Raw genomic sequence first — 15,952 nt, 5'->3', positions numbered from 1 at the left:
TTGCTGGTTTTAGAACTCTAGGCTGTTGGTTATTTTCTCTAAGCACTTTGAGGTGGTATTCCAACGTATTCTGGTCTGTGTTGCTATTGAGAAGCCAGCTATCAATTTAATCAACAGTCCTTCATAGGCAATCTCTCTTTTTTGGCTGTTTTTGGCATCTTATGTTTGTCTTTTGTGTTCAGCCAGTTTGACCATGATGTGTCCAGGTAGGCATTACTTTTTACCTATCTAGTTTGGGAATTTGTTGGACTTCCTTCATTTTGTTTTATGTATTTCATCAATTCTGGAAAATTCTCAGTTATTATTTCTTCAATATTGCCATTCTCTCATTCTATCTATTCTCTCCTGCTATATCAGATTAAATTTATACTGAATGTTCTCCCTTTATCCTACATGGCTGTTAAGTTCTTTTTCATATTTTTCATCTCTTTGTTTCTAAGTAATTTGTCTCTAAATAGAGACAAATTTCTTCAGCTCTTTCTTCCAGTTTGATAATTATCTTTTCAATTAAGTCTAAACTTCTATTAAATCTATCCCTGTGTTTCTAATTTTATTTATGTTTTCACTTCTAAAATTCTATTCAATTATTTTTCAAATCAGACTGGCAAGTTTTTGATAGTCTCTTTTCCTTGGTTATGTTTTTAATTCCTCTGGGTTTTTCAGTTTCTGTGTTTTAAAAATGGGGCCTGGCTTCATGATCTTTAAGCACACATTCAGTCCATAAATGCTCCCTGCCTTCCTCTTGGGGTGGAGTGTGGCACACTGGTGGTGATGGGCTATTAGGTCAGAACTCTCCTGTTGAATTGTCCTCTTCTTTTGAGTAGCTCAGGAACTCAGCTTTAGTCTCAAAGTCTTACTCTAGTGCTGCCATACATTGAGGAGTCAGCATTTCCATTGCACTGGATGAGATTTGGAAGCTTCAGTTCCAGCTACCTGCCAGGTGCACAACAGCCTAGAGCACAGTGGCTGACTCTCACTCCTCTAGCCCCATGCTCATGGGGCTCCAAGACCAGACCATTCTGAAAGAAAACAATTTCCCAGTCTTCCCAGGAACATGGTTGAAAGTGCTTCCTGAAGTTTAAGTTGTATTTCCTTGGAGTATCAACAGAAAGTTTATTTCCTTCTTTTCTAGCCTTGGAGAGACAGGCAGGGGTCATGTCCCTGGTGTTGAATGGAAACCCTTCAGAAAACCAGAGACTCAAGGAAGAAGCAGCATTCTGATTCTTTTGGTTTAAGTGGTTTAAAAAATAATACTATGTCTGGCTCTGGTTTGGACTAACTCACTTTTTACTACAGGGGATCTGGGAGATATTTTGATGTAATTTACATGTTAGACTAAAAATTTAAATTTGTGAATACACGCAGGGCATCAGATAGAGAATCCTGTTTATGTAACTTAGAGCAAAAGAAGCTTTCTAGTTCTCAATTCCTTCATTTGTAAAATGGAGGTGATGATTGTGTCTATTTCATAGAGGTTGGCTTTTTGGGGGGTGGGGTGGGGATTCAGTTAGAAAATGAATGTATGGTTCTGGCACAATACTTGAAGTAAGACTCAGTAATGATGGCTACTATTATTACCATCTAGTCTGGGTGCTTACACTTGCATGCTGGGTTGATCTCACTCTCAGAGCCTCAATTCCTTGTCTGTCAAGCAGGAAGACTCACAATCAATGAGGAATATAAAATGCTTGGAAAAGGAAGGCAAAGAGGGGCTGAGTTTCTGTTCCTGGCAGGGTCCCCTTCCTCTTCCTTCTCCACCCCTCCTTCCTCACCCTTTTTCCTGGGGCCTGTTAGTGGGTTCTTAGCATCCAAAGGGGCCCAACTCCAAGTTCTAGCCTTGCTTCTTAATCTGGAGCTCTGGCACCTGGCCCTTGATGTACTCACTGGGTTCTAAGAAGATCCCTGGGGGCAGGAAGAGAAGATGTCATGCCCAGGGATTCCAAGGGAGACTTTGCTCAAGATTCTCCATGCTCTTAGAGTAAGCTTCAGCTTGGGATTCCCAGAGGTCCACCTCTAAGTGGCTTGTGTGGGTGGTACATTTTGGGGTGGAATGGGGCATGCTTTTACCTCTTGAGAGTTACTGGAGTCATTCTCAACTGTCGCTTTTGTTAAGGCGTATGTTACATATGGCTGTTCTAGGCACTCACCCTTCTATGAGTGCTCCCAGAGTTTGAGGCAGAAAGATAAAAGAGGCTGCTCGCTGAAATTTGTAGTAGCTATCTGTAGAGAGGCTGCTGGTTTTATGAGCCATAACTCTACTCTTTTCTTTCCCCCCTCAAGAAAGCATATAGAAAGGAAATGAGGGAGTGTAGAATTAGAGGGATAATGTGTTACCCAGACAGGTGGTCAGCGCCACCCATGCATATCTCAGCCCTTACAGAGCTCCTGCCACCTCACCTGCCTCAGTGTTTTCTTGGTCTGAATTTTGTCCCATCTCTTTCAGGCCAGTCATTTCTCTCTCCAACTAGACTAGCAGCATCATACTGTGGAAAGAGCTAGACTTCTGAATCAGGCAGCCCTAGCTGTGAATTCTCTCCCAACACCTGGCTGTCAAAGCTCCAGCAAGTCACTTGATCCCACTGAGCTTTGGTGTCCTCATCTTTAACCTGCGAATAATTCCTCTCTCAGAGCAGTGGGGGGCAAAGACTTCCTCCATGCTTTATGCACATATAATCTTTAGGTGCCCTTTGTACAGGATCTCTAATCCCTTCAGCCATGAAGGAGGAGTGGGGTGTTATCCTGATTGTTCAGCTGAGGAACTGAGACTCAGAGAGGTTCAGTGGCTCATGTGGCAGAGGTGGTCTGTGTCCTGTCCTTCTCTTTGGGACTTACATTGACTTTGCCTTATGGTTGCCAGCATCAATACCTTCTTCCTGTGCCTGGGGAATCCACCACAGTAAAGTCTGATGGAAGGCAACAGTTCACCTCCCACTTCAAAATCTAGAGTATTGTTCACTACTTGCTTTTCCTGATGCTGCAGCCAAGGAGTGGGCACTGACCTAGGCTCAGCCAGTTGGATGCTCCCATCTGGGATTTTGAATATAGGGGAAATGAAAAAGCAGTGGACAGTTGAGAGCTAGTTCTGGAAGAGTAGGAGTGTGCCCAGTGGTGGTGGTCCCAGTGGCCACACCAGCACGCAATGGCCATCTATCAGGCTGCTCCTATGGCAGGAGCTTGGCTGTGGCTCAGGTCACAGGTCTCCTCTGACATCTGCCCACTTCCCTTCCTGTCAATTTTGGGAGCTTCTTGGTATTCCTCCTCTCCTCTTTGACTTAAATCACTCAGATTTGGTTTCTGGTTTTTGTAATTAAGAACATTGTGTGGCAGCTCTTCAACAAAAAGGTATCTCTGAACCTTTTCATCTTCTGCCTAATACTCCCATCCAAATGCTGTGAGTCATTTACCTCCAAACCACAGGTTGAGTCTGACTTCCACCCTCCATTCCCCCTCATCCTACTTCATCCTTTCTGCACAGCTGACTCCATGGCCCTGGGGCCTCATTTATATATCCAACGGTCAGAGGTCAGCAAAGAGCTCTTTGCTTCCCTGTTCTTCCCTGTGTTCCTCCCTGATTTGTTTCTTCAGGGTACTCCTCTTAGCCAAGGAGGTTCATGATGAGCTCTTCCTACGGGACCTTGCTCTCCCCTAGTCCCGCCTTCTGCTCCTTTTTCTGCCTGGACTCCACTTGGTCAGGATTCCTCCTCTCTTCTGAGAGCCTCAAGAAGGCATGGCCTTTGCCATGACACTAATGGGGTTACCAAATATAACAGTCTAGGAGACAATTTGGAAAGTGACTTCTCCCTTGATGAAGCCGGGTTCTAGGGGTTTCACCATGTGTACAGTTTCCTAGGGCTGCTGTAACAAATTACTATAAAATTCGATGGCTTAAAAGAGCAGAAATTTATTTTCTCACAGTACCAGAGGCTAGAAGTTCAAAGATCAAAGTGTCAGCAGATTTGACTCCTTCTGGGGCCTCTGAGGGAGAGTCTGTTCCATGCCTCTTCCTGGCGCACCCTAATCCAATATGACCTCATCTTAACTTGATTACATCTGCAAAGACTCTATTTCCAAATAAGGTCACCTTCACAGGTTTGGGATGGATATGAACTTTTGGGGACACCATTCAACTCAATACAGAAGCTAATTTAGGAAAACAGTGTCAAGAGGTAGAAAGAGAGAGAACTCTAATGATGCCTTATCAATTCCTGAACCCAATCAGTCTGAGTGAAGTGCGCTTCACCCTGGACTTTTCAGATATGTGAGCCAAAACATTTCCTTTTCCCTTAATGGTAGTTTGAGTTTGATTTCCAGCACCTGAAATGGAAAAAGTCCTGACTAACATAGGGGTGCGAAGAAAACCAAAATTAAGTAGGCTGGACTTTTAACAATAAACCAAATGCAGTAAGAAAATGTTTCCTCCTTCTATCCCTTCCTCCCATAAATATGCCAGTCTCAGGATATAACACTACATGTTTCATCATGCTGGCCTCCAGAGTCTTCCTGGTAGGAATGTTCTACAGCGAGAGGGTTTACCACTTTATTTACTTCTTCCTTTTGTCTACTTGGATAAATAACATATAACAGCACAAGAAGATCCACAGTTCAAATGTTTGGGACTCTAGGTAAGAAGGGTTGTGGTTCAAAGGAAAGAGACCCCTGGGGTCTGAGTGTGGCCATTAAGGAAGGATTTTGGGAGAGGGAATAATTTCAGTTGGGCGTGCAAGGACAGGGCAGGTGTTAGTGCAGAACAGAGTGGGTAGGGAGCATGTAGAATGAGCTTGGTGTCCTCCCAGGGGGATGTGTGGACTGGACAGGCAGGGGCAGGGCGGTGAGTTCTGGTTGGTGATGAAGAGGTCAGGGTAGAGAGGAAAAGTCCACGGGCCAGGAGATAGTCTCTAGGAAGCCAAGTCCTGCTCTTGCAGGCTCAAAAAAGGGCAAAAAAGAACTCATCTCTCCCATCCGCCTCGACTTCAGCTGGGCCGAGATGTGAGGCCCCTGGCTCAAGCACGCAATGATGGGGTTTGCTGTGCTGTGGGTTCATGTGGCCAGTCTGTGGTTTAACATTGCTCTGATTTGGGTTTGTCTGTTCCTTTAGGGGCTTCTAGTTGTAGAGGACAGAAATTTGGGTGTTGTTGAAAACTTTCTTTTCTGCTTGTCACTATTATGCAAGCTAAAGGCTGATTCTAGCACAGTCCATCCTTGTTTTTTTCCTTATCCCTCCAAATACCCTGACTCTGCTGATCCTTCTCAAGGGCTGGCAGGAGTGAGAAGCCGGAAAGGGGGTGGACTTGCCAGCTGGGTTCTCTGGTATTTTCAGGCTCTTCGTGGGCAGGGGGACTAATGGCACGTCTCTCCAGGGTCTCTGCCTCCAACTCCCACCTTGCAGCCTGATTCATTCCAGATCCCCTCCGGGATTTCTCTTCGGGTTAGAAATGATTCTGGGTGTTGGTGAAGGTCTTCTGTCTCCCCATGGCCTCTTTGTCCACGGCAGCCTGGATGTTCCTGGCTGCTCGGAGGCCAGACTTGATGGCAGTGTCTATCCAGGCGTGGGGCAGGCAGGTGTGCTCGCCAGCAAAGTGGATGCGGCCCTCTGGCTGGAAAAGCTGCTGCGAATAGTCCACAAATTGGTAGGGTGTGAACTCAGTGAAGGCGCCCATGATGAGGGGGTCCAGAGACCAGTGCTTGATCACAGAAGAGGGGCACATGCGCCGCAGCTCCTCCTTGGGGATCTGGTGCACAGCCGCCAGGTCCTCCAGGACGATATCCACCACCTGGTCGTTCTTCATGGGTATGAAGAAGAGGGAATCGTCGTCCACGGTGTAGGAGGCCAGCAGGACCCCCTTGCCGCTGGGGAGGCTATGGCTGGGGTAGTAGATGTAACGCGAGGGCCGGTCGGTGATGGAAACTCCACCCCGGATGCCATCCCGCTCCCAGAAGGACTCGTTGCAGGCCAGAACTACCTTGCTGGCACTGGTATAATGCACCGAGCGGAGCGCATCCATCTTGTCCCGGGAGAGCGGGGGCTCAAAGGTGATGAGTCTCGTGGCCTTGGCCGAGGCAGAGATGATGACAAAGTCCGCGGTGAGGGTGGGCAGCGTCGAGTTGGATTCACCCACCCGGTAGGAAATCCGGACCTCAGGCCCATCCCTCACTACCGTCTCTACCTTGGAGCCCAGAAGGATGGTGCCAGGCTTCAAGCTGGCGTTGAGGGCTTTGGGGAGCTGGTCAAAGCCTCCAGTGATCTCGGAAAAGCTGTAGGGGTGAAGAGAGGGGAGGGGGTGAGTGTAGGAGATGCAAGGTCGGTTTGCTGAGTTGCCAGCAGCGATCCCAGTGTGAAAAAGGAGGAAACTACCCTCCTGCAGCCTGCGCTGGTTACTTCGTATACCTCACCTTAACTAGTCTTTGTGAGGGAGGGATTATTGTTTACGTTTATAGCTTGGAAGAGGAACACCAGAAAAAAGGGACTTTCCCACGATGACGTGCGCAGTCTAGCTCCAAAGTCCACCACGCAATTTTGCATCCCGGGAGGAGTCCCACAGACCTGCCTTAGGATTCTGGCTTCAGCCCTTGCCCAAGTGGCGTGAACTTAAGTAAGTTACATAACTTCTCTGAGCCCCAGCACCCTCACTGGTAAAATGGCTCTGAATTATAGTGCCTACCTTCCAGGCGATCATAGCATTAAATGTGAGATAACCCTTGGAAAGTACTTAGCACAGCACCGGGCACACAGTAACTACTCAACAATCAAGGTTCCCTTTCTCTGCTCTGAGTATTGGAGGAAGAGGCCGACTCGAGTCCTGGTCCAGATCAGCCTTACTCATTACTTGTGAAGACCATGTCAGTCCGAAGAGCCTCCAGGAGGGACTTATAGTATCCAGCATCCTCATTCATCACATCCCCGATCATCTTTACTGCTCCTCGGCTCAGCATCCCTTTCTTCAGCAGGTAAGCCTGTGGAGAGGTGGAAGCACCAGATAGAGGGCCCAGTATGTAAGAAGGGGCCTCAGCAGGGGCCTGGGGTAGGCAAGGTTGGGCGGGGGAGGGGGGACTGGACTCTAGGGAGGTGAAGCTGTGGGCATTGGGAGGAGAGGGTCCTGGGATGCAGGAGACAACCCCAGGGGTCTAGGCTGAGCACAGACCCCCTTCCGTCCCTATCCTGGGACTTCGTTGCCTTACTCACCTTAGTGGAATAAGAATCATAAAAGGACATCAGGTGGCTGCAGTTGAATTTTTTCAGACTTACTCTGAGCTGCAGAGGAGAGGAAGGGGGAGCAGCTTTGGATTAAAGTCATAGAGCCAGAGGCAGGACTCCTGGGTTCTCTGGATGTTCCTTTGAAGAGGGTGGGGACAAAGAGGGAGTGGATGGAAGGACCAGGGGAAGGGAGCTTCCAGGACCTCCTAAATTGTCTCTTACCTTCCAAATCTCTCCTTCATTTAAAGACCTTTGGAGACTAAAATTTAAGGTGAAGACATTCACTGCAATCTAGGAGGATTGATTCATTACCAAGGATTGGATTACCTGGTGATTCCTTTTCCTTCCACTGCCTGATCAAGCAATGGGCCATTGGACCATACAGGGACAGAAGAGATGGGGCTGGACACTAGGCTTGGGGTGGCAAAACTCTTAGGGGGTGTTAGAAGGAAGGCAGACCAATCATAAGAGTACCAGGTAGGAGTCAGGTGACCTGGGTCCACCCGCTAACTTGCTAGGTGACCTTTGGCCAGACTCTGTTTTTTTCCTAACCCTGGGGTGGGGGAGGGGGGAGACAAGAATCACCTTGGCAATGGACTGGTAGAAGAGATTCATAGCATTCTTGCCCTTTTCTCTCGGGTTCATGGAATAGCCGAGGAGCTCTGGGTTGGCCTTCACCTCCTTAGTACGATAGCGTTTTCTGTTGATGAGGTACCAGGTGTTGCCATCGTACTGGAAGAACTTGTTTAGCTTCAGGCCCAGCTTCCTGACATAGGTGTGGACCAACCTGGAACAGATACAGGCATAATATGGCACCCATCCCAACGGCACCTCGTTCCTGCTAACCTCACAATAAAAACCATTTCCAGGAAAACCAGTTTCTTCACGTGCCCAAGGAGCTCAGACTAACTGCTTCCTCATCTCTAGCCTTGCCTCCTCTTACTCTAGCATTAGCTCTTTTCCTCCTGTTTTTGCCCTGAGGGAGACAGGGAGTAGGGAGTTCACCCATCCCTGAATGAAGGCCCTTAAGGAAATCTGAACATATAGAACTCAGATACAGAGACAGAGACATTTTGTTTCAGTCGGTGTTCTAAGTAAGTTTGAGGCCATATCTAAAGACTCCTACTTTGGGCTGCTACTGTTAAATTTTGGTTTTGTTTCTGATGGTGTTTGGAGGGAAATCTCAGGTTCAGTTTCCATTTAAAGCAAAAAAGAAGCCATATTTTTGGAGGTATGTAGGACACCAGGTGAGGGATCTTTTTGTCTTGGAAGCCCCAGAACCAGGGGCTGGGTTCTCTTCCAGGAGTGAGCTCTGATTTAGGGATTGGGCATATATTCTGGTGCCAGGTGCCTCCTTGATTTTGAGGAGCTTTGTCACTTTCTCCTAGGAGTACCTTGGGTGAGTCACTTAGTATCTCTGAACCCAGTTTCTTGATTTGTAAATAGGAAAAATAAGAGTATTAAAGTATAGGGTTGCAAGGATCAAATGAAATAACACACATATAGCACTTAGCACAGGGTGGGGCACACAGTGAGTGTTCACTGAATGGAAGCTGTTATTATTATTAATTATTTTATAGCTTAAAGTAGTATAATTGACATGTAAGTAACTGCCCATATTTAAAGAGAACAATTTGATGAGTTAATGGTAACTATTGTCATTATTAGTCTGGGATCTACCACCTTCTGTATGACCCTGGGCTCTGAGCCTCAATCATCTCTGTCAAGTGGGGGACCAGTGTTAGTCCTGACTTGCAGGACTGAATCACATGAGACAGTGAATCTGAAAGGGCTCTGACACGATGGCAGCAGGGATGCCCTCCTCCTAATTCTTCCTCCTTGCCTTTTGCTCCATCCCTTTCCTGAGACTTACCTGTGGGACTTTGGGATTCGCATGGGCCCCAGTTCACAGTACCAGCCCTCTTCCTCATTCCTGAATGTGAACACTCGACCCCCGACATGGTCGCTGGCTTCCAGGATGGTTACCTGGTGTTCAGAGAGGCTGCTGTCATTCCCAGGGTCATGCTCTCACTTCTCCCACCCACTACTCCCACCCCCACTGGCCACAGGCTCTACTCTGGAATTCCCGGCAGTAGGTCCCTGAATGTGCAGGATAACCAAACTGGGCAGAGGGGGGTTCCTCCCAGAGGGTCCTGAGTAACGTAAGCGAGGCAGAAGAGCTCCAGGGTTACAGGGGTCAGAACGCCTCTTGGTCCCTTCTGGTTAGCATAGCCTTTCTCTACTTTTATTTCCAAAAGAACACAAGTTACAGTTAAGTCCCAGGAGAACCCAGATTTTTGAGGAACAATACCTAAGGTCTGAGAGTCTTGGTGGGTTATGCATAGTTGTCAAAGTGTTGGCTGTAACCCCACTCCTTTTCTTTTTCCACACAACGATGCAAACTGGAGGTGAATGATTGAGGCCCTTCCAAGGCTGCTCACCTGGTGGCCCGAGTCCTGCAGGGCCTTGGCTGCCGTTAGCCCTGACATGCCAGCTCCCACTACCACCACACGCTTGGGCAGCGGGGAGGTGTGGAGGCCCTCCTGGGCTGTGACCAGGATAGACTCGTATTCGGGGTCCTGGAAGCACTTGACCAAGTCCTCATCGTAGCCAAGGCAGCTGGGAGTAGCCAACAAGAGCCCCAAGATCAGGATTCCTGGGGCAGAGAGAGGAATGGGGGCTGCCTTTCTGGGGCTCTGCACCCCGCCCTACCCAGAGTGAGCTTGGCTGTGTGGATGAGTGGGAGTGGTAAGATCAGGCAGTGTCTGTCGAATGTGTGGCTGTAAATGTGTGTTTGTGATTGTGTCTGTGTCTATGTTGTCTGGGGTATGAATGTTTGTGTGAACGTGCTGGTGTTAGTTGTGTGATTGTGAACGTGGACTACAAGTTCACACGTGTGCACGTGACTAGAAACTCAAAAGTGTGTGCAGCTTCGTATTGGAGTGTAAACTCGCCTGCTTCTGTTGGTGAGTGTGTGTGTGTGAGCTTGTCTATGACAAAGGTGCTGTGAGTGTGTGATTATTGCCCTGCATAACCGTGCAATGTCTGTGCTTTTATGTGAAGGGGATGTGTTTGTGGGGGAGTGTAGGTACCTGCGTAAATGTGTGGATGAATCTGGACAGAAAAGCGAGAGGGACTGTAGAAATGGGCGTGTGTTGGCCTCTGCGTTTGGAGGAGAGAGGATGATAGTTCTGCCTTTGCTTGAGTTTGACAGAGAATTCGGTTGCTTGTGTCTGATTCTGTGTGTGCATTTGTGCATGAGGTTGGGTGGCAGAGCCTGAGAGTGTCAGTATTCTTCGGGGATGTGTGCATTTGTGAGAGGATGGATGTGTGTGTGTGTAGCACATTTCTCTTTGGGGAAGGGAAGTGGGGAAGCGGTGCCCAGTTTCTCAGTGACTAATAGTGCCCCACGGGAACTTGGCAGTCCTGTTCTTCTACAGCCTTACAGTATTTTTCCAAAACCCTCCATGTTTCTAACGTTCAGTCAAGACTGGAAACCATAGTTAATGTATAACATGCAATAAGCCCGGAGTGACTGCTACAATGAACAGTTCTTATGTACAGAGAAATTCACCTAAGAGTCTGAAACTCTGAAAGAGAGGCTGTGTGGTTTCCTTGGTGTCACCTGCTCTAAAGGGGAACAGCCAGGAGCTGGGACACACTGAGCCCCCTTGCATTAGCCCTAGGTTTATTGGCAGGTGAGAACCCCCTTAGTCCAGTCTTTGTACGGGCAGGACAACCAAAGCTCTAAGAAGAAAAGGGACCTTCAGGGACCACCCACTGAGGAGGGGCAGGGACCAAGCTGGTTCCCAGGGCAGGCCTTTGCCAATGCCAGAAGAGCCTTCTGCAGGGGTTACTCCTCAGAAAAGAGGAGAGGGGTAACCATGCCTCAGGCAACAGACAGTCGAGCCTCCCCACAGCCCCCACCAGGCCTACTTCAACCTCCCTAACCCATTCTCCACCCCTGACAAGTTTTCCCATCTCCCTGAGCTACCACCATTCTGTCTCAGTGCCATAACCTTCCCCTTGAGTGGGCCCAACCCCCAGACTCACTCTCCAGACCTGTATCCATCCTCTCAACTCACTTTCAACACCTGGACGTATCCATAGCCCCTGACCGAGCTCCTGTCCCATCTCAGTCCCCACCTCCCTTCCCCTGGCCTGGCCCTATGCCCAGACTCCCCCTTGGACCCATCTCGACCCCCTGGCTCATTCCCACTCCCCAGTCTAGCTCCCCTCCCTGTTTCACTGTCCAACACCTCCTTCCTCAGGTACTTCCCTCTCAGACCCAGAGGAGGGATCCCACTTACCTCTCATCTTGACCATGGCCCTGCAGCTCATGCTGAGCCCGGGACAGCTCTCCCTCCCTTTATGAGGATTCGGCTCCACCCAGCAGTAGCTGGCCTCCTCCCACTAGGCTGCCTCAGGGCCCTGTTGGCTGGGCCAAGCAGAGAAGCCCTGCCCTCCAGGCCTGGGCTGTCAGGGGAGATGACTGTCCCATCTCTAGCCTCATCTCCTGCATCTCCACCTTCCTCCTGGCCCATCTCCCTTCCTAGAGAAAGCCCCTTCTCCCAGCTCAGAGCCCAGCCAGTGGGGAGGAGGGGTTGTGGGAACCCAGTGGACTGTACCAAACCTGCTGTGACCATCTCCCAGGAAGGGGTGAGGGTTGGGAATGAGCATCTGGACTGATTTGGAAGTCCAATGTCTGGGCTTCCAGCACAGGGCAAAGCTCCTGGCTGCTCCCACTAGAGAACGTCCCTGTTCCACTGCTGTCTCACTGTGGAAGCTCCGAGGTGGGGATTCTAGCCATGAATTCCCATGGGAGGGCTGGGCCCTCCCCACCCCTCTCAGGTGCTCCCTCTGCAGGCAGGGCAGAGGTCTCTGGTCCTGCCCATTTGCAGTGGGGAGTGGTCTTTTTTTCTCCTTTCCTCTGGGGCCCTCAGGGCTTCCTTAGGCACAGGCGGGTTTCTCTGGCCCTGAAATTTCTTCTCCCGAGGAATCAGGCCATCTGGCTGTGGCGCCAATACTAGCTCTTTTTTCTCTGGGTACAGTGCAGGTGGAGAGAGAAGTGGGCAGGAAACATGCACAGAGCAGCAGCCTGGGGCTGGGGAGGGGGGCAGGAGTGCGAGCAGACACACAGCAGCTGAGACACAGGACTCAGATCCTGGACACCAGTGGTGGCATAGAGGAAAGGGCAATAGCAATGGAATCGAATAGAACTGAGTTCGAATCCTGCTTTGTCATGTTGTAGCTGTGTGTCTTAGGACATATGGTTTATACTTCTCTGAGCCTGGATTTCCTTATCTGTAAAATGGGGCAACAATACTTTCTTTACAGGGTATTTCAAGGATTAAATGAGATGATGTGTGAAGAGCTTGGCATAGGTAGGTACCTAAGCTGGTTTCCTTCTTTCATTTTGGAGATACGGTTTGTCACACACAGTTGTAATATCTTTAAAAAGGGATAGTTCCTCCACCACAGGGTTGCTGGGAGCACCAGATAGAATAATGCTTGGAGAGTTACTGTGTGAATTGCTGGGTTTTAGACGCAGGTCAAGGACTCTCTCTCTCTCTTGCTCTCTCTATTGTTGCTTCTTTTATTTTTAATAGCTTTATTGAGATATAATTTATATACCATACAACTCACCCATTTGAAGTGAACAATTCAATGTTTTTAGTGTATTCACAGTATTGTCCTACTATCACCACAGTCAATTTAAAAACATTTTCATCATTCCAAAAAGAAATACCCCATACAGTTTAGCCATCACTCCCCCTTCTCCGCATCTCCCCAACCCTAGACGTCCACTATTCTGCTTTCTGTCTGTGTGGGTTTTCCTGTTTTGGACATTTCATGTAAATGTAATCATACAATATGTGGTATTTTATGACTGGCTCCTTTCATTTAACATAATATTTTCAAGATTCATCCATCTTTCAGCATGTATCAGTACTTCATTTTTTATGGCTGAATAATATTCCATTTATGACTAAATCATATTCCATTTATACCACATTTTGTTTATCCATTCATCATTTGGGTTTGGCCATTTGGGTTTCTCCCCACTTTTTGGCTATTATAGGCAGTGTTGCTATAAACATTCTTTTTATCAACATGTGGGCATAGTTTTTCATTTTTCTTAGGTATACACTTTGGAGTGGAATCTCTGGGTTGTATGTTAACTCTGTTTAACTTTTTGAGGAACTACCAGATTGGTTTCCAAAATGCCTGTACCATTTTACTTTCCCACCAGCAATGAATGAGAGTTCCAATTTCTCCTCATCCTTGACAACACTTGTTATTATCTGTGCTTCTGTTTATAGCCATCCTAGTGGGTGTAAAGTACGAACTCATTGTGTTTCTCATTTGCACTTCCCCAGTGACCAATGACATTAAGCATCTTCTCATGTGCTTAATGGACATTTGTGTATCATCTTTGGAGAAACGTATTTTCAGATCCTTTGCCCATTTTTTCATTTGGTTAATTGTCTCTTTATTACTGAATTGTTAGGGTCCTTTATACAGTGTAGATAAAAGTCCCTTATCACATATGTGATTTGCAAATGTTTCTGACAGCCCCATTCTGTGGGTTGCCTTTTTACTTTCTTGGTGTCCTTTGAAGCAGAAATGTTTTCAATTTTGAAGAATCCTTATTTTTTTCTTTTGTTGCTTGTGCATTTGGAGTCATTGCCTACTCCCAGGTCATTTTGGGAGTAGTAGAAAGCAAACTCCCTTCGCTTTCTTCTAAAAGTTTTATATTCTTAGCTCTTATATTGATGTCTTTGGTCCATTTTGAAGTAATATTTGTATATGATGTGAAGTAGAGATCCAACTTCATCCTTTTGTATATGGTTATTCAGTTGTCTCAGCATATTTTATTAAAAAGACTATTCTTTTCTCATTAAATTGTCTTGGAAAATATGATCCTTGTCAAAAATCAATTGACCAGGGCTTCCTTGGTGGGGCAGTGGTTGAGAGTCCGCCTGCCGATGCAGGGGACACATGCCGTGGAGCGGCTAGGCCCGTGAACCATGGCCGCTGAGCCTGTGCGTCCGGAGCCTGCGCTCCACAACAGGAGAGGCCACAACAGTGAGAGGCCCATGTACAGCAAAAAAAAAAAAAAAATCAATTGACCATAAATGTGAGCATTTATTTCTGGACTATCAATTCTATTCCATTGATTTACATGCAAATCCTTATGACTCTACCACACTGTCTTGCTTACTGGTTACTATAGTTTTGTAGTAAGTATTTTTGTTTTTTTTTTACATCTTTATTGGAGTATAATTGCTTTACAATGTTATGTTAGTTTCTGCTGTATAACAAAGCGAATCAGCTATACGTATATCCCCTCCTTCTTGCGTCTCCCTCCCCCTCCCCATCCCTAACCTCTAGGTGGTCACAAAGCACCAAGCTGATCTCCCTGTGCTATGCGGCTGCTTCTCACTAGCTAGCTATTTTATATTTGTAGGTGTGTATATGTCAATGACACTCTCTCACTTCGTCCCAGCTTACCCTGCCCCTCCCTAAGTTTTAAATTGGTAAGTTTGAGTCCTCCTACTTTGTTCTCCTTAAAGACTGTTTTGCCTATTCTGGGTGGTTTGAACTTCCATATGAATTTTAGGATCAGCTTGCCAATTTCTGCAAAATGCCAGCTGGGATTATGATAGGGATTCTGTTGAATCTGTAGATAATTTAGGGAATATTCACATGTTAGCAGCATTTAGTATTCTGATACATGAACATGAGATATCTTTTCATTTATTTAGATCATCTTTATTTATTTAAGCAATGTTTTGTAGTTTTCAGAGTATAGCTTTATACTTCTTTTGTTAAAGGTATTCCTAAGTATTTTATTATTTTGAAATAATATTGTAAATGGACTTAATTTCATTTTTAAATTGTTTATTACAACTGTATAGAAATACAGAGTAAGAACTAAGTGGTTTCTGTGCTTTATTCTATTGATATGGTGTGTACTACATTAATTGATTTTCAAATGTTAAGCTAATCTTGCATTCCTGGGAGGTTGGGGACTCTCAAAGTTGCTACTGTTACTGACAAAGAGAAGAGGAGGCCCTACAGTTTGGTAGGGTCCAGGCAGGAAATCCTGGTGGAGCCTGAAGTTACCATGGGTCTCATGTACCTACTTTTGGTACTTTCTAGAGAGCACATTCACCTGCTGAATTAGCTTCATGCTGATAAGCTTCCTGGGGTCTCAGCAGACCAGGAAAGGCCTTGGGGAGTGAGCTGACTGAGAGGGCTTGTCTGGAGACCCTGTGTGGTAGGCTGAACAATGGCTCCCCAAAGATGTCTATGTCCTAAGTCCTGGAACCTTGTGAAAGGGAGTGTGCCGATGTGATTAAGTGAAGCATTTTGAGATGGGGAAATGATCCTGGATTATTCAGATGGGCTCTAAATATAGTCATAAGGGTCCTTATAAGACGGAGGCAAGAAGGTCAAAGGGGAAGAAGGTGATGTGAACACGGAAGCAGAGGTTGGAGTGATTTGGCTACAACCCAAGGGATGCCAAAGTAGCCTCTAAAAGATGGAAGATGTAAGAAACAGATTCTCCCCTGGAGCCTCCAGGAGGAGCCAAGCCTGCCAACACCTTGACTTTAGCTCCTTGAGACTCATTTTGGACACCTCTAAAGTATAAAAGAATACATTTGTGTTGTTTCAGGCCACTAAGTTTGTGACAATTTGTTACAGCAGCAACAGGAAACTAATATACTCCACCTCCTTGTTTTCTGGACAGCA

At 46.9% G+C, this 15,952-nt stretch overlaps 1 protein-coding gene across 1 annotated transcript; it reads right to left on the bottom strand.

Annotated features, from left to right (window-relative positions):
- Positions 1-3,843: 3,843 nt before the first annotated feature.
- LOC111175407 (L-amino-acid oxidase-like) lies at positions 3,844-12,092 on the bottom strand. The gene is made up of 7 exons (XM_022574973.2): positions 11,503-12,092; positions 9,634-9,848; positions 9,066-9,178; positions 7,778-7,979; positions 7,181-7,249; positions 6,818-6,951; positions 3,844-6,252 (listed from the first exon to the last, which is right to left on the bottom strand). Exons 1-7 carry the CDS (start codon positions 11,531-11,533, stop codon positions 5,427-5,429), a joined length of 1,590 nt encoding a protein of 529 aa, XP_022430681.2. The 5' UTR covers positions 11,534-12,092; the 3' UTR covers positions 3,844-5,426.
- Between the last annotated feature and the right edge of the window lie 3,860 nt (positions 12,093-15,952).

This window comes from Delphinapterus leucas, chromosome 1 (genome assembly GCF_059928025.1).
Source record: "Delphinapterus leucas isolate spDelLeu-1000000601 "Yukka" chromosome 1, BTC_Dleu_Yukka2, whole genome shotgun sequence".
In the NCBI taxonomy this organism is placed as follows: domain Eukaryota; kingdom Metazoa; phylum Chordata; class Mammalia; order Artiodactyla; family Monodontidae; genus Delphinapterus; species Delphinapterus leucas.
This window is presented reverse-complemented; position numbering and strand designations above follow the sequence as displayed.